At 42.4% G+C, this 27,619-nt stretch overlaps 1 protein-coding gene across 1 annotated transcript in view; it reads left to right on the top strand.

Annotated features, from left to right (window-relative positions):
• IRX6 (iroquois homeobox 6) overlaps positions 1–27,619 on the top strand; it is a 52,905-nt gene that overhangs the window by 20,425 nt on the left and 4,861 nt on the right. Inside the window, exons 4-5 of the mRNA XM_073657954.1 lie at positions 7,713–8,017; positions 16,525–17,124. Coding sequence (XP_073514055.1) covers positions 7,713–8,017; positions 16,525–17,124 — 905 coding nt within the window. The remainder of the gene's footprint in view (positions 1–7,712; positions 8,018–16,524; positions 17,125–27,619) is intronic.

The raw sequence follows: 27,619 nt of genomic DNA on the forward strand, positions 1-27,619 counted from the left end.
TGATGCAGTTCAGGGCCTTTACTCACAGTTCTTATTATCCAGACCACGTCTGCAGGTAACGGCTGCCCACGTCGTACTGTGCTCACCAGGTGAGGGGCTCAGACAACTCCCAGATAACTTTGGAGCACTTCACAGGACCCCCTTTGTGTGTCCTTTGTCTGGCCTTTCTTACCAACACTTCTGTCCGGCTGCCTCGGGCCTCCTCTTGGTAAACTTGGCGCCAGTTTCCCTGACCCTATGTGGTGCCTTCCTAGCGGGTGGAGCAAGGGGCTGCGCCACATAAAATGTCAGAGCCTCCGGTTTCTAGCTGAGGGTCGTTTCCTGCCTCCACTAGTTCGGGGACCGGTCTCCCCCTTTGGCCTGACCCCTCCACGCAGGTGGATTCGGGCGTGCGGTGGCGACTCGCCCGTCCGCACCCCTGGGATCCCTTCATTCCTCGTTCCTGGAGCCTTCTCCGCTCCTCTTCCTTCCTTCTCCCTCTTGCAGGCCTGGGCCTCTGTTACTAGGCCCGCCTCCGGAGCAGAGCTCATGCAGAGCCCCTGCTCCCTGCCACTTCTGCTCAGACTTCTCTGCACTGAACTAAGATGGTGCCCACCTTTTATACTCCCTTCTCAATGCACCCAGGAACTGCTTCCTCCCTGCTCCTGCACTGCAGGGTTCCCCTTCCTCAGTGTTCCCTCCCCCCACTCCAGCCAGGGACAGGGACTGTCGTGCCCATCTCAGGGGCATATTGGTCGCCCTGCCCCACGGCAATGTGGTGTAATGCATGCAGGTGTCGGGTCCTGATCCACACGCCATCCTTATCTGAGAGTGAGATATCACACCTCTGGGTGAGGTGCAATACGTCTGTAGCAACCGAGCCCTCGGTGCTACAGTTCCATTTATCTTCAGCCTAGGTGACGTATTGTGATACAGGGCCGTGATTTTGGCTATAAAAGGGTCCCCTAGACCCCTACCCCAAGCTTTTTAAGAGAATCATATATGGCGTGCCAGGAGACTCTATGGAATGCTTTCTCAGCATCCAACGAGAGTATCTAATTAGAAATTTTTAACTGCATCTAGCCCAGGAAATACTTTGTGCCTAGTAGCAGTGTCTGCTAGTCAGCGGATTATCCCGTCTGTTAAGCAAGCTACACCACCTGTAGTTTGGACACTTAATTTTTTCAAAGGAAATGCTTCGGGACCACGGGATACTTAGTGAAGAGCATCAGGAGGCACCCCAAGGCATAGGGGCTGGGACTGGCACTAGGATGCCTTGCGGTGGACAGCCGAGTTCGATCCTTATAAAAGCTTTTTAACTGCAGCAGCTTTAGTGGACGCTACTGGAGCTGGAATTACGCGGCTGCTGGCATGAGACTTGCCCTCCAATAGATCCTTGTAAATGGATTTAAAGTGTATTCATTCAAATTAGAGGGACAATTTAAATTAAAAAGCTTAGAGCTGCCTCCACCACAGGGGGGCTCTCTCGACCCACCAGCGGACAGGCACCAGTATTGGGAGAGGGGGGCTGGCCGTCAGGGTTCACCGCGGCTCTGGCACAAACCCGGCGACATGGAGGTGGCACGGGCAGGAGCGGACTGGCCGTCTCGGCTTCTCACTTTTTGGATTTTAGAAGGGCATGACATGCCTATATCTGTGTCTCCCCCTCCTTTTACTCCTCCACCTCTTTTCTTTTCGCATGACTATATGTACTTGTCACTTTTCCATGTGTTAGTTGTGTCTTCTGAGCAGTTTGTCAGCTTTTGGACACCTTTGAAGGTGTTTTCTATGTGTTTCTATGTGTTTTTGTTTGCCTGCCATTGGTTTTAACGGTGTTCGAAGGTGTTCGACGAACAGTTCGACGAACAGTTTGGCGAACACACGGGTGTTCGACGAACCGAACCGAACTCGAACACTACGGGGGTGGCTCAACACTAGTGGTTATCAATGGAGTAAGCTCAGGGTGTGTCAGGGTTACTAGCGGGGTGCCTCAAGGGTCTGTCTTGGGCCCTATATTATTTAATATATTTATTAATGATCTAGTGGAAGGGTTGCATAGTAAAATAGCAATATTTGCAGATGATACTAAACTTTGTAAATTAGTTAATACAGATGAGGATAGGGCACAGCTACAGGAGGATTTAGATAAATTGGGGAGTTGGGCCAAAAAATGGCAAATAGGGTTCAATGCCGATAAATGTAAGGTCATGCACATGGGAAAGAAAAACAGCAGTCACCCATACATATTAAATGGGAAACCGTTGGGGAAATCTGACATGGAGAAGGATCTGGGCGTCTTGGTTAATAGCAAATTAAATTGGAGTGCCCAGTGTCAGGCAGCAGCTGCGAAGGCAAATAGAGTCATGGCATGCATCAAAAGAGGAATAGGGGCATATGATGAGAACATTGTTCTTCCTCTGTATAAAGCGCTGGTAAGGCCGCACTTAGAATATTGTGCACAGTTCTGGGCTCCGGTGCTCAGGAAAGACATATTGGAGCTAGAGAGGGTACAAAGGAGGGCGACTAAGGTAATAAAGGGAATGGAGGGGCTAGAATACCCAGAGAGGTTGTCAAAATTAGGCCTATTTACGTTGGAAAAAAGAAGGCTTAGGGGAGACCTCATAAACATGTATAAAAACATCAGGGGGCAGTACAGAGATCTCTCCCATGAACTGTTTATACCAAGGTTCTGGGCTGGGCTCAGGAAAGACATATTGGAGCTAGAGAGGGTACAAAGGAGGGCGACTAAGGTAATAAAGGGAATGGAGGGACTAGAATACCCAGAGAGGTTGGCAAAATTAGGCCTATTTACGTTGGAAAAGAGAAGGCTTAGGGGAGACCTCATAAACATGTATAAATACATCAGGGGGCAGTACAGAGATCTCTCCCATGACCTGTTTATACCAAGGATGGTGACAAAGACGAGGGGGCACACTATGCGTCTGGAGGAAAGGAGGTTCCTGCACCAGCATAGAAGGGGATTCTTTACGGTCAGAGCCGTGAGACTCTGGAACTCTCTGGGAGAGGAAGTGGTAATGTCCAACTCACTTAATGAGTTCAAGAGAGGCCTGGACGCCTTTCTTGAGAACAATAAAATTACATCTTATGCTTAGTGATAGTTAATTAATCCAGGGATTTAATCTGACTGCCAGATTGGTGTCGGGAAGTGAATTTTTCCTCAATGATGTAAATTGGCCTATACCGCATGTTTTTTTTTTTTACTTCCCCTGGATCAATGCTGCGGAATAGCTGCAGTGCACAAGAAATAGGCTGAACTGGATGGACGCTTGTCTTTTTTCGGCCTTATAAACTATGTAACTATGTAACTAATTATGCCAGCAAATTTTACATTCAAAAAGTCTAATGGTGCTCTTCCCTTCCGAGCCCTTCCATGCACCCAAACAGTAGTTTTCCTCCACATATGGGGTATCAGTGTATATTGCACAACATATTTTATTATGTAATTCTTCCTGTTACCCCTGTGAAAATGCAAAATATGGGGCTAAAATACATTTGTGTGGGAAAAATGTGTTTTTTTTTATTTTCATGGTTCAACATCATAAACTTCTTTGAAGCATCTGAGATTTCAAGGTGCTCACTACTCATCTAGACAAGTTCCATGAGGGGTCTAGTTTCCAGAACGGTGTCACTTGTTGGGATTTTCCACTGGTTAGGCACATCAGCAGCTCTCCAAACGCAACATGGCGTCCGCTAATTATGCGGGCAAATTTTACATTCAAAAAGCAAATGGCACTTGTTCCCTTCCAAATTCTGCCATAGTTTTCCCCCACATATTGGATATCGGTGTGCTCAGAAGAAATGACGCAACACATTTTGGGGTCTATTTTCTCCTGTTACCATTGTGAAAGGAAAAAAAATGGTTCTAAAGTAAAAATTTTGTGAAACAAAGTTAAATGTTTATTTTTTCCTTCCACATTCCATTAATTCGTGTGAAGCACTTGAAGAGTTAATAAACTTCTTGAATTTGGTTTTGAGCACCTTGAGGGGTGCAGTTTTTAGAATGGTGTGACTTTTGAGTATTTTCTGTCATATAGATCCCTCAAAATCACTTCAAATGTGATGTGGTCCCTAAAAAAATGGTTTTATAAATGTTGTAAAAATGAGAAATCGCTGGTCAACTTTTAAACCTTCCTAACAAAAAAAATGACTTCCTAACAAAAAAATATATATATGTTTCCAAAATTGTGCTGATGTAAAGTAGACATGCGGAAAATGTTATTTACTAACTATTTTGTGTGACATATCTCTCTGATTTAAGGGCATACGAATTAAAAGTTTGAAAATTGCTAAATTTTCAACATTTTTGCCAAATTTCCAATTTTTTCACAAATAAATGTAAGTCATATCAAATAAATTTTACCACTATCATGAAGTACAATATGTCACGAAAAAACACTCTCAGAATCAGTGGGATCCATTGAAGCGTTCCAGAGTAATTACCTCATAAAGTAACAGTGGTCAGAATTCAAAAAATTGGCCCGGTCAGGAAGGTGAAAACAGGCTTCGGAATGAAAGAGTTAAAGGGAGCCTTACAAGTGAATAAAAAGCTATTAACCTGCAAATATGGGGTTAATCTGCAGGTTAATAGCGTCCTGAACCTGCTACAGAATTAGTGTTAACTTTTAATTCATTGGGGGTTCAACCACTGGGAATGAGACAGAGTGAGGCACTTTTATCTCCTGCAGCAGTTTGCATGCTTGAACGCCATTCCATTGATTCACTATGGGGCTGCCAGAGAAAGCCGAATACAGAGCTACGTAGGTCCCAAAGAGAATGAATGGATCAGCTGTAGAGTGCGCGCACAGCTGGCACATTGTAATGGGGATCAAATTGCCCCATGTCAGCAATCATTGGGTGTCTCAAAGGTTGGACCTTAAACATTTAACTTGTTTCCATTGATCAATACCTTTAACCTCTTAACTCAATGTAATTGTACGCCATTGTTGTGGTGCCTATGTGTGGGGAGGGCTCAGTAGCTGAGCTCCAATGGCCAGCTGAGCTCCGATGGCTGCTGTTAACCATGTAAATGCTATCAATCTCTGCCAGTGGTGTTTAACTCTTTCACGACATGTGCCGTATATGTACAGCACATGGCGTGCCTCCCATTTTGATGCGGGCTCCGGCTCTGAGCCCGCATCTTTCCCAGCACATGACAGCTGATATGATCTGCTGTCATGTGCCCCTTACAGCCACTGTTGGAATCGCGATCCACCAGCGACTGTTAACATGTTAAATGCCGCTGTCAATCTCCGACAGCGGCATTTAACATGGCCGCGCTTATCCCGCCCATCGGCACCATGTCACATGACCGCATTTTTGCTACAGGCCTTCTGTGTGTAGCACAGGAGATCAGATGATCGCAGCTTCTAGTCTCGAAGGAGATTATTGAAGCATGTGAAAAGTAAAAAAATAATGTTTTTAAAAATATGAAAAAAATATAAAAGTTAAAATCACCCCCCTTTCGCCCCATTCAAAATCAAAACAATAAAAAATCACATATACACATAGTTGGTATTACTGTGTTCAGAATCACCCAATTTATCAATGTATAAAAAGAATTAATCTAATAAGTAAACGGAGTAATGAGAAAAAAATCAAAATGCCAGAATTACCTGCAATAAAATGCAATAACGGGCATTAAAACATTATATCTACCCCAAAATTGTATCAATAAAAACGTCAGCTGGGCATGCAAAAAAATAAGCCCTCAACTGTCCCCAGATCAGGAAAAATGGAGACGCTGCGGATCATGGAAAATTACTTATTTTTTTTTTTTTTTTTAACAAACTTTGTATTTTTTTTTCACCGCCTAAATAAAAAAGAACCTATGCATGTTTGGTATCTACGAACTCGTAATGTCCTGGAGAATCATACTGGTTTTACCATTTAGTGAACATGGTAAAAAAAATAAAACAACTGTGGAATTGCACTTTTTTTTTTGCAATTTCACTGCACTTGGAATTTTTTCCCGTTTTCCAGTACACGATATGGTAAAACCAATGGTGTCGTTCAAAACTACAACTCATCCCGCAAAAAACAAGCCCTTACATGGTCACATTGGCGGAAAAATAAAAAAGCTATGGCTCTGGGAAGAAGAGGAGCATAAAATAAAAGCGCAAAAACAGAAAAGGGCCGCAGCGTGAAGGGGTTAAGAGACCAGTTCCTGGTGCTCATGCCCACTGGCCCCCAGCAGCCCCCCAAAACACAATCAAGGGGTACCGAAGGGTTACCTTGGCAGTTGGGGGATGGCTAAAGGCTCCCATTGTTGCCATCTTGATACACATGTGAAGCTCAGTCACAGACTGAGCTACTTAGGAGATCTAAATTTTCACAAAATACTGCAATACTGTGTTGTTGCAGAATATAGTATAAGCAATCGGATGAATGCTGGTTCAAGTCCCTCAAGGGGACTATAAACAAAGTAAAACATTTAAAAAAAAATGGAAAAAATATATAATCACCACCTTTTCCACCATTAAAAATAAAATTAATTAAAAAAAAAAAAAATTTGGTATGGCTGCTCCCGTAATAGTCAGATTTATCAAAATATGAAATTAAAGCAAATTTGTTGATAGGGTCAACCCTCCTAAGCCATCTATATGGGTATATAGGTCATAGAAAGTTGAATAAAATTATACCTTGATATCTGCAATTCGATGTTTTACTCCAGAGATATCCATGTTTTTTCTTATATGGCCTCCAGGCTATGAGTCAGTCATAGATCTCCCTGAGAATCTGCCTCCAAAGCTTATTTTAAATGAAGGGGGCGTTACCAGTGTGAGACTTGTGACTAACACAGAACAGTACAACTGAACTTTGTCTCATTACAAATACATTAACAGCTGCAGCTCTCACAGCTCTGCTGTAGTGCTACACTATTGCAACACTGGTTGCTTGTGAGATGGAAGCTGAAGCTGAGGGGAACCTGCAGATGTGTTGTTTTTTTTTAAGAGGGAACATAGCATTTGAGAAGGGTTGTCTGAGTAGTGGACAACACTTTAAATAATAAAAAAAATCTATACAAATTTATTATTGTAGTAATCAAACTGACCTAGAAAATGAATGCCATATAAACAACCCCCCCCAAAAAAAAATTGGTAAAATTGCTTTTTTTCCACTATTTCATCTCACTTGTACATTATATGGTAAAATGAATGATGTCATTCAAAACTACAACTCATTTTGCAAAAAAACACGCTCATGTGGCTTTGGATACAGAAAAATAAAAATGGTATGCTTCTTGGAAGAAGGGAAGGAAGGGGAGATAAAAAGAAATGCACAAAAATGAAAAATTGCCCTATCCTTAAGGAGTTAAAGAACACCTATCACCTCTTTGACTCTATCTTTTATATTTAAAAAAAAACTGCCAGCTCCTATAAAGATAAAGAATTGCCACCTGAGGGGTTATAAAAGGTGCTCTAGGAGCTGCTGGACTAGAAGTTTGATCCCATCAAATGTGAGGAGCTGAACGACTTGCATAATGAAAGTGAGAGCAATAAAGTATTTTTACTGTGCTTTTCATTTTTTTTTTCTTTGTAAATAATGTTGAAGGAAATTTGGATTAATCATTCTCAGGAAAGTTTTACTTTTTTGTGGCAAACTTGTTTTGCGAGCGCTCTGCTTGAAATACTTTTACAGAAAAAGGAATTTTATATGTCGGTTCAATGAGAATACGTTTGATACAGTTTCTTAAATATTGATCTGTTTGAAAGGTTTGGAACACTGGATTTTACTGTCTCGACAAGACGGAAAAATGCAACCAGAGAGACCACAAGCACCCTTAAGACCTGGTTATATGAGCATAGGAAAAATCCCTATCCAACAAAAGGTGAAAAAATTATGTTGGCGATTATTACAAAGATGACGCTCACACAAGTCTCAACTTGGTTTGCCAATGCTAGAAGAAGGTTAAAAAAGGAAAATAAGATGACCTGGTCACCAAAAAATAAGCCTGGAGATGAAGGTAAAGAAGGAAAAAGTGATGTCGACGATTACAGTCCAGGAGATGACAGTCCAGGTAAGTTAAACATTTACAAGTAGGTTACAAAATAACAATACCTGTTGCAATAAAGGGGCTCTCCAGGACTGTTATATTGGCGACCTATCCTTAGGATAGGCCATCAGTGTGTAGTTGGTAAAGGTCTCACATCCAAAACTGTTTCGTTTTAGCATTTGGGCCATGGAGCTCTTGCAAGTGCTACATATAGAGATGAGCAATTTAATTCATGCTGGTTGGTCTGGTGCTGAAGCCAATTCTTCGTGACAGCCGGTCTTCACATCTGCACCTGACATTCTCAGCTCGGCATCCTGGACCCCTCTGTCATTCACTTGGCCCCACATTGTCATGATATCACGGAAGCCCAAGTGACATCGCAGGGCCTAATAAGCTCAGAAGCTACATGTGGCTCGTGAGCCAAAGATGTGTGCCTCATGGCCTTCTGGGTGCATTCAGAGCCATATTTTGGATAAGGCTAGACGGCGGGTTATGGGGAGCGGCACCGGCAAGCCTAAAGTTAAAAAAATTATAAAAATATCTAAAAACTTCCCCCCTCCTCTATCAGATCAATGACTGTGCGGTGGAGGCAGCGCACCGTCTGCCGGCATTCATTTGTATTTGCGTCTGCAAACCCGTGATTACAAATGTAGATGCTTGTGCTCAGGCATTTCCGAGATCAGCTCCCTGCTCAACGTGCAGCATGATGAGTTCATCTCATAACGTTGTAGATGTCATCAGAGCACCGTAGAGGATGGAAAGAGGCGGGATCTGGAGCCGGTAGTTGGTAGGCGCTCAGTGAGCTGAAGATAAGTGCGCATTTATATGGAGGGACTTAATATTGAGACTGCCTTCATAGGGGAGGTGGTCTCAGTATGGCGATGGGGCAATTGAGCTGGGGTTGGAGTGGCTCTTTATGAAGAAGGGACAGTAAATGGAGGGAGGGCTCTGTATGGAGATGGGACTGTATAGGGGGACTATGTGGAGATTGGGGCTATATAGGGAGACTCTGTTCAGATGGGGAAATATATGGGGTCTCAATGGGAATGGGGCTCTAAATGGAGATGATCACTATATAGGGTGACTGTGTGGAAATGAGTGCTATATATGGGGACTGTTTGGAGATGGGGCATTAGAAGGGGTTCTCTATGATGGTGGGGCAGTATGGGTGATCTCTATGGAGATGGGGAAGTATGGGGGCTCTATGGAGATGATTACTATATAGGTGGACTCGGTGGAGATGGGACAGTATAGGGGATCTCTGTATGGAGAGGTGTTAGCATAGATTGGGGCTCAATATGGAGATGAGGCAGTATATGGAGACTCTGGAAATGGAACGGTATAGGAGGCTCTGCATAGCAATGGAGCAGCATAGGGGGCTCTGTTTGGCACTGAGGCAATATAGGGGGATCTGTATGCAGATGGTGCAGAAAGGGTGGGTTCAATATGAAAATGGGGTAGAATAGGTGGACTATATATGGAGATGGGGCAGTATTGGGGGCTCTGGATGTAGATGGGGTGGCATATGAGGTTCTATATAGAGATGAGGCAGTGTTAGTGTTTCTGTGTGGAGATGGGGCAGTATAGGGGAACTCTACGTTGAGAAGGGCCAGCTTAGGGTTGCTCTTTAGGGAGATGGAGAGGTATAAGGGTTCAGTATGGAAATGGGGTAGTATAGATGGGCTTTGTATGGAGGTGGGGCACTATTGGGGGCTCTGTATGGTAGTATTGGGGTCTCTGTGTGGAGATGGGTCAGTATGGGGGGATTCGGTGTGGAGATGGGGCTGTATAGAGGGGCTCTTGATGCAGATGGGTCTGTAAATTGAGAAGGGAGAAATGGTAGGCTGGCTATGCAGAAGAGACAGCATGGGAAGGACAGTGTGAAAAGAAAGCTCAATATGGAGTGGGGACATGGTTTGGAGAGGGCTCAATATGAAATGAAGGCATAGTGAGGGGTCAGCATGGGGATAGCTATGTGGAGGTCATAGTTCATAAAGGAGGAAGGTGTGGTAGGTATAACTCAAGGGAGGACAGTGTGGTAGTTGTATTTCACCAGGGCATACAGTACGGTGATGGTCACAGTATAGAAGGGGGGACAGTGTGGTGGTAATATTTTAGAAGAGAGGACAATGTGGACACTAACATAAGAGAGATAATGTAAAGGTATTGTTTTGTGCAGGGAGCACAGTGAGGGGAAATTCTTTTTTTCTGGACACAAGGTAGGGATTATTTAGGGAACAGCACAGATGGTTATTTTTATTCAGGAACATTATAATCACACTGTTAATTTTAAAACCACCATGTCGGGATGTGCTGCAGAAGATTGAAGTCTACAGAGGCAAGCTCTCAGTATGAAAAGTCATCATGGCCTCAGGACCAGATGAAGAAAAAAGAATGAGAAGAACTCCAATCAGAGAAGATGTCACTTATAAGGTACCTAGATGTAAAGGTGCATTTACATTGGCAAATTTCTGCGATCTGCTACATGAAGAAGACCAGTAGTTGCTTAATAGCTTGTTTACACAGGCTGAGACCGCACTTTCATGTGCGCAGAATGATCGGTAACATGATCATCCTGTATGAATAAGAATAACATTGTTCTCGCCACCACATGTTTATTCATGGATGATGTGCTGCAGAGAAAGATGATATTTAAGCAAGCGTAAAAATAATTTCACCCAACAAACGTTTTACTCGTGCATTGAATGATTGACAGCCTGTTTAGAGAGGTGGATGTTCAGTTTCCGATTATCAGCTACATTGTAAATGCACCTCAAAGAGTAACTAAAATTTTGTGATATTTTTTATGCTATAGGCGCATTAATTCTGAGCAGATCGGTGGAGGACACAGTCCTGAGACCCCCACCAATCGCTTTAATGACCAGTTTGAAAGGTGCATCTCAGGAGACATAAGAGCACACGGCACAGATAGGATGCAGTATAAAGTCTTAGTCCTGTCTCCCGAGCTGCGCATTTTCTAAGAGGTCTGTTGAGTAACCGGTGAGTGACTCAGACCCGCACCAATCTGCTCAAAGTTCATGGGCCTAAAGCAAAGTTATCTCACAAAAGATACGTTTCTCTTGAATAATGATTAATAAGGCTGCTGACTGCTTCTAATCAGTACTGTGGTTTCTGTATGGTCCGCAATCTGCTAATGGCTGGTAACAACAACTCCCAGTATCTCCATACTACTGTTAAGGAGATACTGAGAGTTGCAGTTTCATGCGATACAATTGTATATACTGGGGACTGACCTGACATTGCAGTGGATTGCTGTACTAAGCTTGGTACTGTATTTGTGCACTGATTATAGTCCTTGTGCTGAATTCTTGTACTGACAGTGGTTCTGGTGATGTATTTGTGCACTGATGGTGGTTCTGATGATGAAGTCATGTACTGAGGGTAGTTTTAGTGATGTAATCATGTACTGACGGTGGTTCTTGTGATGTAGTCATGTAGATGTAGTAATCTTTAAAGAGGTTGTCCACTACTTAAATATTGATGACCTATCCTTAGGATAGGTCATCAATGTCTGATCAGCCTGGGTCTGACAGCTGGTAGCCTTGCCAATCAGCTGTTGTCGGTGCCAGCAGTGGCAGCAGCTGGCTGGAACTGCTCAGTTCCAGAGCTGCTCTGTCTCCTGATAGTGGCCATGGCAGGGTACTGCAAATCCACCCCTTTTTCAAATCATCAGGAGGCAAATATGCAGTACTGAGCAACAGCCATTGCCAGTAGACAGAGCATCTCAGGAACTTTGCAGTGCTGCCGGCACTGAGAACAGCTGATAGGCAGGGGGTGCCGGGTGTTGGACCCTGTTGCAATCAGATTTTAATGACCTACCCTAAGGATATGTCATCAATGTTTAAGTAGTGGGCAACCTCTTTAATTTATTAGACTTGATACTAGATCATATAGAATCAGTGTGTTGGACTGAAAATACAACTGTCTAAATAAGGAAGCCGATAAAGTGTTTAACTAAAGCCTCCATACATTTTAGACAGCTGTCCGATCTCGCCCAACTCTTCCACATACAGGAGTGCTCCTATGTTCTCTGTGAAAGAGCTTCTTCCAGATATCTCTGTTGCGGTCAGTCAGAGGCATCCATACACATTAGACTCTCAGACGAACCCATCGATATTGGCTGTTTTGGCCTATTTTAATCTGTGTTTGTATAGGTGCCTTAACTACTATGTAAATGATATGTGCACATGATGCCTTTAGATGTCTGCAAAGCCAACAAGTTATTCAGATGGAAAAGACACTTCAGGATACCCCAGCGACTTTTGTCCCGAAATGACTTTTCCTGCTTCTTTTCTGCCGTTTTTCCAACATCTTTTGGCCGACAGATTTTTTTAATTTAAATTGTAATCAATAAACTGAAGTATGGATCGCTCATTTCCTTTAACAGCTTATTGTCTTTGGAAACTTTAAGAGAAAATAAGTTCAAAAGACTGGACATATGCACAGCAGTTGCAGTCTATATGTTAAATCATTTTAGCATTTATTAAGCATTTTTTTCAAGCATGTTACAGAGTGGAATCACCTGAAAAAAACGTCGTGTGCACATACCCTTACTCTGACTTACCAGTAGGGGGCATGACCTCTTAAAGTGCCTAGGGTCGCATGAACGCCATATACGGCCCTACGTGTATTAGCAATCCGCTTTGAAGAGAAGGTCTCCAGATGGTGACTTTTTTCTGAGTAGCTCTGTACAGAAGAGCCGATCTAAATGCACATATATTAGTGGGGGGCAGTGGTAGGATAAAAATGATAACCTGAAATAGGATGATGCTGTGCCAGTTAGAGGGGAGCTTGAAGTGAAATGCAAAAGTGTATTGCGTATGATTGATGTGAGAATACCAAATGGGAGTAAAGTAGAAACCTCTGGAAGTAAGTATTCTGCCTATATGGGAGGGGGGCACAAGATCTTCGTGGCTTTCTGTGATGAAACTTTTGTTGCCATCACTTCTGAGGGTGGCTGGTGGCCTGGTTGCTTCTCGTGACCATCACTCAGAGCTATATGTGACTCTCAAGGTAAGAAATGTTGCTCTAGAGTAGTGGTTCTCAACTCCAGTCCTCAAGACCCACCAACAGATCACGTTTTCAGCATTTCATTAGTATTACACAGGAAATATTTCCATCACCTGGGCAATACTAAGGAAGTCCTGAAAACATGATCTGTTGGTGGGTCTTGAGGACTGGAGTTGAGAACCACTGCTCTAGAGGATGATGGGCGCTTAGGTGAAGACCAATTGCTACAGAGGATGTGACTGGTCACCGGACCAGGGCTGCGCAAATCAAATTGCTCATCTCTAGCCACATCCCCTTTATTGCGAGAATTTGTATTTGGTACTGCAGCTCTTTCCATTCAACTGCAGATCCCAAAGATCTACCCCTACAGTCAAATATTGAAGACCTATCCAAAGTGTCTGCGAACTCCTTTAAATAGTAAAGTAATTTTACTATAATGTTCTTTGATTCCTTACTCAATAGAAGCATTTTTTCTCAGTTATATTAACCCTAATATCTTTGCTAGGCAGTCAGTGATTGACTGCAGTGGTCATGTGAATGATGGATGGTTGCGACAGGACCATTGTTCGAGTTGTAGGGAATTAAATAAGCGAGAATTTGTTATATTATTATTTTAACACATTTCCTGTTTTTTTTTTTACAAATTCTAGACAATACCATAAGTGCTATGAAGAAGCTTGTGCTTCAGTAAGAACCTGAAGTTCAGTACAGTAAACAAAAAAATCCAATAATTTAAGGAGTTCTTGGATACTTCTGATAAGTCTTCAATTTTCGATCACAGAAAAAAATAAACACAATGATACAAGGAAAATGCAAAAAGTGATATCACAATATAGGAATAATGCACACAATGATGTCATTGCACACAAATAATGCTTACAGTAAAGGTATAGTTTATTCAGTTATACAAATAGTGATGTCACAGCTAGTGATGGGCTCGATAGAGAGAGAATTTTGCTCAAGTTTGCCGTTCACTTCCATTATGCTTAACTTTCTCAATTCGAGTACTGAGCACTCGAACATTTCAGTGCTCAATCAACACTAGTCACAGCACAAAGATATAACCTATATAGTGATGTCACAAAACACAGATAATGTATGCAATAGGAATTTTCTATCTAGTGCAAAGGTGGTGATGAACTTTACTATGTCATATCACAGAAACTATGCACATTGTGATGTCGTGGTAGGGTGTAATATACATAGTGATATCACAGAACAAAGTGGTATTTTTTGACCCAATCGAGTAAATTATTCTTCAAAGTGCATGTTATTGTAATCCAAGTTATCATTGCTGAAAATATCAACAAAATCTAATAGTTTATCTGTAAATCAAAGGAAAGCAGGCCATGCTCATTAAGGTTAATGGCAGTGTTTATAGTGGGACCTGCCGTTCATCTTCTGTGTCAGTGGGCCTCCTGAATCTCCCCCGATGACAAGTATGGGCATATGTTGAAGAACAACTGCCTGATCCTTTAGTTCTTCAAGGAGATAAATCACTAACAGCTATATATTTAATTGATATAAGGCCTAAAGGGTAATGTTCCTCCTTATGAAGACCCCCAAGATGGCATAGGGAGGATTCTAGATCGCTTAATGATCCCTAGACAAAAGGACGGAAGAGAAAAAAGTCTTTAGTGTCTCCTTGGCAAAATTTTATTTTATTTTTTCATAGACTTATTGCAGGTCCTATATGCCTACCCAAACAAGCTTGGTGGTCTACTTAAGGAGAAACTTTGCCACATAGATCCTCTATCATAAGCTTCTCAGCCAGCCAACCAAATCTCATACCTTGTACTGATGAAGTCCAGGAATCCCAAAACCTCTGTCTGAAAATTAAGGTCTTGGAGAAGATTCTGGTTTGGCTTTATATTCTAAGTCATGTGGCAAGGCTCTTTAACTGGTCAGTATTGTCTTCTAGGATTGCATCCTACGATAGGTGGCATTGGAGACGCTGCTCTCTTGCTCTGTGAAGAGGCTATTGGCTTATATTATTGTATCTGAGCCTCGCTGGTGACCCCAATAAATCACACTCACACTTCAATATTTGGCACCAGAACATTCTATTGTTATTTGGCACTACCATCAGCACAGAACTTTGTTGGTTTGCCATTAATAATCACTATACTACTCTATTTCTATAACTCTGTTTAGCTACTCAAACAGAGTAATACTGTCCACTTGACAATTTCCAAAACCTCTGATCACCACATATAGACAGTAGTGATGAGCAAGTATGTGAAGAATGTCTATTTCTTACACATTCCTCACATGTATTAAAGCTGTCAAACAGTTGCAAATCATGCACACGGGAGCTATTCAAACATATCATCGACCAGCTGTAAATACTCGGCGCTCGCCCGAGCATACTCGGCGAAAGGGTTAACAAAACATACTCGCTCATCACTAATAGACAGATATTCCCAACTCAGCTGTGAATAGATAAGATGGAAACACTCCATTAAAAAAGCACTCCTCCTCCCATCAAAGTTTTTATGCTCATAATATATTGCAGTCATCATAGTATATAGCACTGTGTACTTACAATTGCTCATTTTGTCTTTCTATCCAGCTAATTTTTCTCTTTTTCATTAGGCCTATGACAGCACGTGACTACAAACTGACCAGGTGAATCCTTCTAAGCTCTATGTAGAAACAAGAGGTCAATTTTCCCTGTATGAGTCATGAGTCACTGCAAAAGTCCCTGGCAGGGAAAGGAGGGAGCAGCTGGGTCAGAAGTTGAAGAGGGGAATGATAAATGTAGGGACCAGAAACTTCCTGTTTCTACATAGGGCAAAGAAAAGAGAATAATTAGCTGGGTAGAAATGCAGAATGAGCAATAGTAAGTACACAGTGCTATATAAATTGATGACTGCAATATATTAAGAGGATAAAAACTTTGATGGGAGGAGTGCTTCATTAATGTGGCAGTACATTGCAGTAAAACATAGCTCTTTATGCATATTGCTTTATTTAGGTCAGCATTAATCTCATTGGCTAGTTCACTATAAGGAGGACTTGTCAACAGGTCAAAAGTGACCAATTTTGCTTTTATTTTATTCCTGCTGCTTTCCTGAAAATATTTTTTTTTTTTCTTTTTTAAAATCTGTCCTAAGATTCCAGAGATACTGGCCTTTTTATTTAGTGCTATTTTTTATGTTCTTTACCTAGGGGGTGTGGTGCATGGGGTAATAATACAGAGCAGCCTAAAGACATGCCCCAGAGGATCTTGTGAGCTACGCCCCCCTAGTAATGACCATAAAAATTAGCACTAAATGAAAAGATCACATCTCTGGAATAGTAGGACGGATTTTGAAAAAGAAAAAACAGAATTCTCAGGGGAGCAGGGGGGAAAAAATAAGGGAGCAAAACCTTGCCACTTTTGACCAAAATTGATAAAAATGTGTTCTTTAACCAATTGATAGATCAATACAGTAACTCCATTATATAATTCCGTTTTATATATTTTGGTTTTGTTCTTATACTCATCTATGTTTCAGAGGAAAAAATGTGCAAAAGTGTTAAGGAGCTGAAGCATACTGATCTGGATGACACTGAGGAAGAGCCCAACAGCCTACAGAGTGAAGACAAGACCATGGACTGTCATCACGATCTGGCCAGATCCAGCTTGTATGCTTCAGGGACCGGTGAAAGCATTTTGACGCAAAATTGCAATACAACGACTAATCCATGTAATAAAGATAATACAGAAGACTTTTTAGGACTAATGGTGGGGAAAAAAAGCTTCCAAGGATACAGCGAACACATAGTAAGTTGTGAGAATGCTGAAAAACCTAGAATATGGTCATTGGCACACACAGCAGGTGCCACGATTACTGTGGACACTGAAAGTGGTAATAGTAGGTCAATGAGCCCTGACTGTCTCTTTGTGAGAAGAAGACACTCTACCCATGGCTTGTGCAATGAGACAAGGTCTTTGCATAGTATAAAGACTCAAACTCACACCGAATGTTCTTTTGAAGAAATGTCCCAGTCAGCTAAAGTGTATAGGACTTCAACATTCAACTTACAATCATTTCAACTCAGCTGTCCATACCCTGTATTGGGAGAATCATGCGAATATTCTTCTGGAGTGGAAGGTATCTACTCTTCCTTGTTACTGTAAAAGCTATTGAGACCCATCGTGGGATTATAAAACCTGCACTCTTAATTGACAAGTTTAGTTATTTTTTTATTTTCTAACCACCATAATTAGTAGTAATCTAATTAAAACTTTCCTGAAATGTCTGTTTTAGCAAATGAATGTTCCCCAGGAAAAAAAAACAAATCTAAAGTAGCTTTTCTTAGAACTTCTTGTAGTGCCGTTATCGCTCCCGACAATGAATGAATAACTTGAAAAGTGTTAAGGTGCCCAAAAATATCGTTCAATCTCTCCTGACAAACCCAGCATTCATGTGTTCTCTATGGGGAGAGAAGAAGAGCCATTACTTGATTAATCTGGAAACAACTTATCTGCCTAGAGAACAAAAGAATCAGCCATTTGACATCATCTGTAAGGGGAGGTCAAGAGGTCCCCTACACATTTGAAGATCTGCCAATCTCAGTGAAATCAACATATTTGGCCAAAGTTAATCTTTTGTGTATGGGGCTGATAAGATACCCTATTGGGTGTGCCATACAGATGAAGTCAGGGGGGAAAGATATTGGACAGTTGGAATTTCAGCACCCAAATCTTTTGTTTTCAGGAGAGGTAAGTTGCTGCCAGAAGTGTATAGCAGCATTGCTCTCCTCCTTCCCGATTGAAGTCACAAGAGCGTCCAACCGAGCAGAGCACTCATGTGTATGGAGGAGTCCGGAGATATAGCTGTCCGCTGAATGAAAGCTCGTCCGATAGTTATCTCATGTCTATGGCCATCATAAAGGTTCCTCAACATGGCCTCTTACAGAGGAACGTCTTCAAAAATACCCTAGTGCTGCCTCTATAAGAAAAAAAATACCAGCTCAATGTCAATTAACTCATATACTTGTATACTTATTGCCCAATTTTCATTGTGCTTTTACCAATGTGGTCCCAACGACTTCTTTAGTGACTTTGCTCACATGTAGTGACAACTGAGAATGGTCTTTAAAGGGGTTGTCCATAGGATAGGGCATAAATGTATGATCGCACCACCCCCGCCGATCAGCTGATATCGGTGCCGGCGGCAGTGGCCGCCGGCCGGAAGTCCTTACCTGCGGTGCCTGGCCTTCAAGTTGTAGTGGCCGCCGCTTGTAACTGCACATCCGCCTCCCATTCAATTGAATGGGCAGCAGATGTGCAGTTACAAGCGGCGGCCACTACAGATGGACGGCCAAGCACCGCAGGTAAGGACTTCCGGCCGGCGACCACTGCCGCTGGCACCGATATCAGCTGATCGGCGGGAGTGCCGCGTGCGGGACCCCGGCCGATCATACATTGATACCCTATACTATGGATAGGGCATCAATGTCAAAGTAGTGGATAACTTCTTTAACAATAAATTTGTGCCAATTAGCAGCTTCTCCAATTGAATTCACACCAAAAGCCCTAAATTTGTACCTTGGCTAAGAATTTGCTAATATGTGGCCATGAATTTGTTCTAGTCCTGATCATCAATGGATCCATTGACAGATGAATAATCTTCCACAAGCAAAAATGTAGGGCAATATTAAAAGGAAGTTGTGGCATCCTCAAAATTTGGTTTGCTGTCCTAAGTCTCCCTTGGTCCCACTTCTGGTATCCCCAGTGAACAGCCGATTTTGGTGAAGAAACGATAATAAGGCCCATGGACAGGGGTCGTCTTTATGAGGCAACCTCTTCAACTCATTCAATATTAAAATCTATAATTTTTCAATTGTCTACATCAAATTTTACCTTACACAATTTTAAGGTGATTGATTAGGGTTTTTTTATTTTATTTAACAGTTTACCAAGTAATGTTTTGTTTTTTTTGTCTCTTTGCTCCGCAGAAAGGGTTTTGACCACGTGCTTTTGGGTCCCAATATATGATGCAGACTCAATCATTGAACTTGCATCATAAGTGAAAGATGTTCGCTGTGTTACACAGCCAGCATCTACCTCCAAAAGTGGCCATCAGAACTGGGCTCTGACTGCTGTTGTTAACCACTTAAATGCCGCTATCAATAGTGGGATGCCCGATGGATTACCTTGGCAGTTTAGGGCCAGCTGAAAGCCCCTGTGCCTGCCATGATTGTATTTCTATGAAGACCATCCTGTGACTGGGCTTCATAGGATACTGTGAATTTTTTCTAAATACTGAAATACACTTGTATTGCAGTATATAGAACAAACGATCAGACGTTTGCAGGCTCAGGTCCCGTGAGGGACTAAAACTAAAGTAAAAAAAAAAGTTTTAAAAAATATTAAAAGATGACAAAAAGTGTAAAATTTCTAAGCACCTCTATTTTACCCATTAAAAATAAAGATATTTAAAAAGTTAAAAAATAAACATATTTTGTATCGACGTGTTTGTAAAAGTCCAGTCTATCAAAATATAAAATTATTTACCCAGCAAATTAAACGCCGTAAAGGAAAAAAAATCACAATGTCAGAATTTAGGTTTTTCAGCTGCCATACCTGTGCAAAAAATGCAGTAAAAAATTCTAAAGATTTCATATTCATTTCAAAATAGTATCAAATTAAAATGTAATTTTTTCTCACCAAAGATAAAATAAAATTAAAATAATATATATGTAAGTTTAGCATTGCCGTAATTGTCCTGACCTGAAGAATCATGTTGCTAGGTTATTTTTGCCACATAATGAATGCTGTAAAAACAAGACCCAAAAAATTATGGCAGAGTTGCATTTTTTCTAAATTTCATCACTCTTGGAATTTTTCCCCATTTTCCAGTACATTCAAAAATATGATTCATCCACCCAAAAAAACAGGCACTCATATGGCTATGAAGACAGAAAAATATAAAAGTTCTGTCTCTTGGAAGAAAGGGAGGGAAAACAGAAATTACATCAAAGCAAACATTGTCTTTATCATCACATCGTTACAGAAAAGGACTGATGCAAACAAGCCAAAGAAGTCATACAGTACATCAGTATCTACATTCACATAAACAAATAATAAAAATGAACACAGTGCCATCTGCTGTCTCATAAAGATAGCCCCCTCTACAACACAAGCCTGCAGCAGTTGTATACTCCAACACACTTTCTCAACACCTAAGGCTCAGTCCATTAGTCCCAGCCTCTTTATCATCCTCAAATGTCTTTCTGTAGTCAATGTCTTTGTTAAAACATGTTTGTTTTAGGGCTTAGAATTCTTGCAATTATCACAGTATCCCACAAATATTATTTCTATTACTCTATTTGGCATTTTGTATGTTTTACTTCTGCAATATAGACAAATGTTCCTCAACTAAAAACTCTAATGTGCTTTATACTTGGCTTCTCACCGTGCCACAGTTCATATGGCATTTTCGCAGTTGTTCTGGAGAAGTGTATGTTTTGTAAAAAAGTTGCTGTCATTGTAGTTTCACAGCAATATTTTTCAGATAGTCCAGAATCTGACAGCACACCTCTGATTATAAAATTTGAATTTGCAACTTTCATATAGAGTGCCAAGTCTTCTCTACATTTTGGTTTCGGGAACCCTACTTGGGCACCTATAAAGCAGGAGTCCCATCGTTTATCTTGAATAGCCATCTTTAATGGTCAATATATACCAGTTGCCTACGAGTGTGGTCGGTTCAATTAGACAACACACTTCACTTCCTAGTAGGTCAACAGGTCGTGAAGCTCTGGTTTGACTCTAGGAAGTGTTATTCTTGTAGTCTTGGAATTAATGCAGCATTCACATCTTACAGAATTTGGACAAGTGAACACTGTAAAATCTTTTGTTAGGTTGCATTTTTGAAGTTCCTTAATGCTTTCTAGAGTCTGCAATCCAGAGATTAACTAAATGCTTGTCGACATGGCTTTAGCAATCACTCACTTTCTATCAGCGATAACACACTTGTCACCTTGGAATTTTAAAATGAGTCCTTTAGCTGTAATGTGCTTCATGAAATATCAGTGTTTCTTCTAGACTGGGAACATACAACACATCTTTTACTGGTATGGATAAATTCTATTAATTTTTCCTGGGGCACATGAAAACTCCATGTCCACTTTTTCCTGAATTTATTCTGTTTGCATCAGCTAGATTGTTATCTTGGTGTTTAAGTCAAGTTCTGTGAAAAAAAGCAATCTCTTCTCATGTTACCTCATCCTCTGGAGTCGATGCACCACCCTCTGAATGTCTGATTATTTGTCACTTTAAATGTGTCATTCCTATTGTCTCTTCATGGACCAGAGATTGTAGTTTTGACCTTTGATTAGTCTCTTGGAAATTGTCTTTATTGCAGCAGCATAGCTACCAGGAGTAGGGGGGTGCAGAGGGTGCAGTTGCCCCGGGCCCCGCGCTCTTAGACACAATCTCCCTACACTTCCACACAGCTGCTAGGGAGCAGTGCTAGCACCGGGCCCCCCCCCACCCATCACCCCAAGTTCAACTGTATCGGAATCCTGGATGCCGATACAGTTGAAAGCAATTATGGAAGAGGGAGAGTCAGCTGATGCTCTCTCTCCCATCATTCCCCCTATGCGTCTGATATCTCAGGCATCTACATGGCACCAACTCGCTGAGATGTGCAGAGGTTCAGAGCACTCACTGCAGAGACCGGAGCAACAAGGGAATGAGGAGGAGATGTGAGTATTGTATTTGTTTACATAGAGAGTGCATTATACTGTATGGAGGAATATGGGGAGTGCATTATATTATATTAAAGACAATGCGAGGTGCATTATACTGTTTGGAGTACTATAGTGGGTACATTATACTATATGGAGGACTATGAGAGTGTATTATACTATATTGAGGACTATGGGAGGTGCATTATAATGTATGGAGGACTATGGGGATGCATTATACTATATGGAGGACTATGGGGGTGCAATATACTATATGGAGTACTATGGGAGTGCATTGTACTATATGGAGGACTATGGGGTGTGCATAATACTATATGGAGGACTATGGGGAGTGCATTATACTATATGGAGGACTATGTGTGTGCATTATACGATATGAAGGAATATGGGGTGCATTATACTATATTAAGGATGATGGGAGTGCATTATACTATATTGAGGACTATGGGGAGTGCATTATACTATACCGAGGACTATGGAGGTGCATTATACTATATGGAGGACTATGGGATGCACTATAGTATATGGAGGACTATGGGGTGCATTATACTATATTTAGGACTATAGGCTATGCATTATACTACATGGAGGACTATGGGGTGCATCATACTATATGGAGGACAATGGGATTCATTATACTATATGGAGGACTATGGGGGATGCATTATACTATATGGAGGGCTATGGGGAGTGCATTATACTATATGGAGGACTATGTAGGGTGCATTATACTATATGGAGGACAATGGGAAGCACATTATACTATATGGGGGACTATAGGGAGTGCATTATACTTTATGGAGGACTATGCGGAGTGCATTATACTATATGGAGGACTATGGGTTGCATTATACTATATAAAGGACTATGGGGTGCATTATACTATATTAAGGATGATGGGGAATTCATTATACTATATTGAGGACTATGGGGAGGGAATTATACTATACTGAGAACTATGGGGGGTGCATTATACTATATGGAGGACTGTGGGATGCACTATACTATATGGAGGACTATGGGGTGCATTATACTATATTGAGGACTATGGGGGTTGCATTATACTATATGGAAGACTATGGGGAGTGCATTATACTGTATGGAGGACTATGGGGAGCGCGTTATACTATATGGGGGACTCTGCGGAGTGCATTATATTATATGGAGGACTATGGGTTGCATTATACTATATGAAGGACTATGGAGTGCATTATACTATATTAAGGATGATGGGGAATGAGTTATACTATATTGAGGACTATGGGGCGTGCATTATGCTATACTGAGGACTATGGGGGGTGCATCATACTATACTGAGGACTATGGGGGTGCATCATACTATATGGAGGACTATGGGGTGCATTATACTATATTGAGGATGATGGGGAATGCATTATACTATATTGAGGACTATGGGTGTGCATTATACTATACTGAGGACTATGAGGGGTGCATCATACTATACTGAGGACTATGGGGGGTGCATCATACTATATGGAGGACTATGAGGGGTGCATTATACTATATTTAGGACTATGGGCTATGCAATATACTATATGTAGGATTATGGAGTGCATCATACTATATGGAGGACAATGGAATGCATTATACTATATGGAGGACTATGGAGGTTGCATTATACTATATGAAGGACTATGTGGTTAATTATACTATATTTAGGACTATGGGCTATGCATCATACTATATGGAGGACTTTGGGGTGCATCATACTATATGGAGGACAATGGAATGCATTATGCTATATGAAGGACTATGGGATGCATTATACTGTAGGGATGACTATGGGGTGCATTATACTATATTTACGACTATGGGCTGTGCATTAAACTATATGGTGGACTATAAAGTGCATTATACTATATGGAGGACAATGGAATGCATTATACTATAATGATGACTATGGGGGCTGCATTTTACTATATGGAGGACTATTGGGAGTGTATCACACTATGTGGAGGTCTATGGGGGTGCATTATATTATATGGAGGACTATAGGGTGTGCATTATACTATATAGAGGGCTATGGGATGCATTATACTGTATGGAGGACTATGGGGTTCATTATACTATATTTAAGCCTATGGGCTATGCATTACACTATATGGAGGACTATGGGGTGCATCATACTTTGCGAAGGACAATGGGATTCATTATAATATATGGAGGACTAATGGGAGTGCATTATACTATATGGAGGACTATGGGGGTACATTATACTGTATGGAGGACTATGGGGAGGTCATTATACTATATGGAGCACTATGGGGAATGCATTATACTATATGGGGGACTATAGGGAGCGCATTATACTATATGGAGCACTCTGGGGAGTGGATTATGCTATATGGAGGACTCTGTGGAGAGCATTATACTATATGGAGGACTATGGGGAATGCATTATACTATATGGAGGACTATGGGGGGTGCATTATACTGTATGGAAGACTATGGGGAGGGCATTATATTATATAGAGGACTATGGGGAACGCATTATACTATATGGGGGACTATAGGGAGTGCATTATACTATATGGAGGACTATGGGGAGTGCATTATACTATATGGGGGACTATGGGGAGTGCATTATACTATATGGAGGACTCTGTGGAGTGCATTATACTATATTGAGTACTATGAGGAGTGCATTATGCTCTATGGAGAACTATGAGGAGTGCATTATACTATATGGAGGAATGTGGGGAGTGCATTATACAATATGGAAGACTATGGGAAGTGCATTATATTATATGGAGGACTATAGGGGTGCATTATACTGTATGGAGGTGTATGGGTAGGGCATTATACTATATGGAGGACTATGGGGAACGCATTATACTATATGGGGGACTATAGGGAGTGTATTATACTATATGGAGGACTATGGGGAGTGCACTATACCATATTGAGGACTATGGGGAGTGCATTATAATATATGAAGGACTATGGAATGCATTATACTGTAGGGAGGACTATGGGGTGCATTATACTATATTTAGGACTATTGGCTGTGCATTAAACTATATGGAGGACTATGAGCTGCATCATACTATATGGAGGACAATGGAATGCATTATACTATATGGAAGACTATGGGTGCTGCATTGTACTATATGGAGGACTATGGGGAGTGTATTATACTATGGAGGTCTATGGGGGTGCATTATATTATATGGAGGGATATAGCGTGTGCATCATACTGTATGGAGGATTATGGAGTGCATTATACTATTTTTAAGGCTATGGGCTATACATTACACTATATGGAGGACTATGGGGTGCATCATATTATACGGAGGACAATGGGATTCATTATACTATATGGAGGACTATGGGGAGTGCATTATACTGTATGGAGGACTATGTGGGTGCATTATGCTGTATGGAGGACTTTGGGGAGGGCATTATACTATATGGAGCACTATGGGGAATGCATTATACTACAAGGGGACTATAGGGAGTGTAACATACTTGGCGGCGTCCTTGCATAGTGGTCCATCTCCCACTGTGCAAGAGCGCGCACTTGATCTCCAATCCAGAATGTCTCTCTGGCTTCCCTCCATGCTGTCTGTTTGCTTCTGTTTCTGCTGCTTAAGGGCGGCGCCCGATCACTTCCTGCTTTTTGTACCTGCTGCAGGCACACCCCTTGTGTGTCCTCAGCCTATTGCTGTCTGTCACCTGGTATTTACACCAGCTGCTCCAATTAACCCATGCCTGAGCATCTTGCCCTGTCAGTTGGCTTCTTGTCTCTGACATGCCAGGTCCTGTGTATGTTACCTGTCTTGCAGTATCTGTTCCCGTGTCTGTACTGTGTCCTACCTGTGTACTCTAACCTGCAGTCTGTACACGCTCTCTAGCCTGTTGTCTTCTGCCTATCCTGGAGGCTGTATTTCCAGGCCAATATGAACACGCTCTTAGCCTGTTCTTTCCGCCTTCTAGGGGCCGCATACCTAGACCTGTTCCTGTATCTTGCCTGTTCTTGTCTGTATACTCTCCTAGCCTGTTACCTGTTTTTCTCCATGTTCGTACCTTCCCTTTTCTTGCAGAATCTGATCCCGTACCTATCTCCTACTCATTGTCTCTGTACTCCCGTTTGTGAGTTTAGAGTCCACTCGCTACTTCATTGCAAGTATCCTGTGTGTACCTGGTTCTGCCTTTCCCTTCCAGTCTGTTCCGTGGGAACAGAGCCCTGTCCCCTCCGCTCTGCCTTGCTTGCCGCTTCGGTGGTTCTTGCCTGCTCAGCCCTGTCCACCGCATCTGCGGTTTCGCTTTGCTCAGCCCTGTCCACCGCGTCTGCGGTTTCGCTTTGCTCAGCCCTGTCCACCGCGTCTGCGGTTTCGCTTTGCTCAGCCCTGTCCACCGCGTCTGCGGTTTCGCTTTGCTCAGCCCTGTCCACCGCGTCTGCGGTTTCGCTTTGCTCAGCCCTGTCCGCCGTGTCTGCGCTTTCGCTTTGCTCAGCCCTGTCCACCACGTCTGCGCTTTCGCTTTGCTCAGCCCTGTCCACCGCGTCTGCGGTTTCGCTTTGCTCAGCCCTGTCCACCGCGTCTGCGGTTTCGCTTTGCTCAGCCCTGTCCACCGCGTCTCAGTTTCGCTTTGCTCAGCCCTGTCCACCGTGTCTGTGGTTTCGCTTTGCTCAGCCCTGTCCACCGCGTCTGCAGTTTCGCTTTGCTCAGCCCTGTCCACCGCGTCTGCGGTTTCGCTTTGCTCAGCCCTGTCCACCGCGTCTGCGGTTTCGCTTTGCTCAGCCCTGTCCATCGCGCCTGTGGTGTTATTTTGCTCAGCCCTGTCCACCGCGTCTGCGGTTTCGCTTTGCACAGCCCTGTCCACCGCGTCTGCGGTTTCGCTTTGCTCAGCTTTGTCTACCGCGTATGCGGTTTCGCTCTGCTCAGCCTTGTCTACCGCGTCGGCGGTTTTGCTCTGCTCAGCCTTGTCTACCACGTCTGTGGTTCTGCGCTGCTCGGCCTTGACTACCGCACCTGCGGCTTCGCTTTACTCTGTTTGTTTACCGCATCTGCGGCTCCGAATTTGTCTCCCAGTCTGTACTGGACCCTACCCAGCCTGCGCTCTAGTCTGCCTGTTCCTGTATTCCCCGGTGTGGGTCAACAGCCGTGTCCGGAGTCTGACCTGGAGTAGACCCTGGTCCCTCTGCTCGGTTCCTCCCTGGTGCACTGGCGTCGTATGCCGTCGTGCGACCTTGGTCGGATCGGGCAGATACTTAGTTACGCTCCTCCAGGCACTCTCCGGTTCATGGCACAGTGGAACCACTAAACACGCACACGCCAGTCAGTCTGGGCGTGTGCATTACAGGGAGCACATTATACTATATGGAGGACTCTGTGGAGAGCATTATACCGTATGGAGGACTATGGGGAATCCATTATACTATATGGGGGACTATGGGGGGTGCATTATACTGTATGGAAGACTATGGGGAGGGCATTATACTATATGGAGGACTATGGGGAGAGCATTTTACTATATGGAGGAATGTGGGGAGAGCATTATACTATATGGAGGATTATGTGGTGCAGTGTAGTATATGGAGGATGTTGGGGTCCGTTATACTATATGAAGGGCTATATGGTGGCTATTATAATATATGAAGGGCTATATGGGGGCCATTATAATATTTGGAAGGGTATGTGGGGCCATTATAATATTTGGAAGGCCATGTAGGAGCCTTCATACATTATTGAGTACTATGTGGGGTCCATTATACTGTATGTAAGCAATTATACAGTGTGAAGGTTTGTGTGGGGTCCATAATACTGTGTGCAGGGCTGTTTGGGAACCATTATACTGTTTGTAGGGCTAGTGTGGGCCATTATACAGTGTGGTGAGGTGTGATGCCATTATACTGTATGTAGGCCC

The sequence above is a fragment of the Phyllobates terribilis genome, unplaced genomic scaffold, assembly GCF_046119375.1.
Source record: "Phyllobates terribilis strain yellow unplaced genomic scaffold, ASM4611937v1 Scaffold_13__5_contigs__length_258822181, whole genome shotgun sequence".
Classification (NCBI taxonomy): Eukaryota; Metazoa; Chordata; class Amphibia; order Anura; family Dendrobatidae; genus Phyllobates; species Phyllobates terribilis.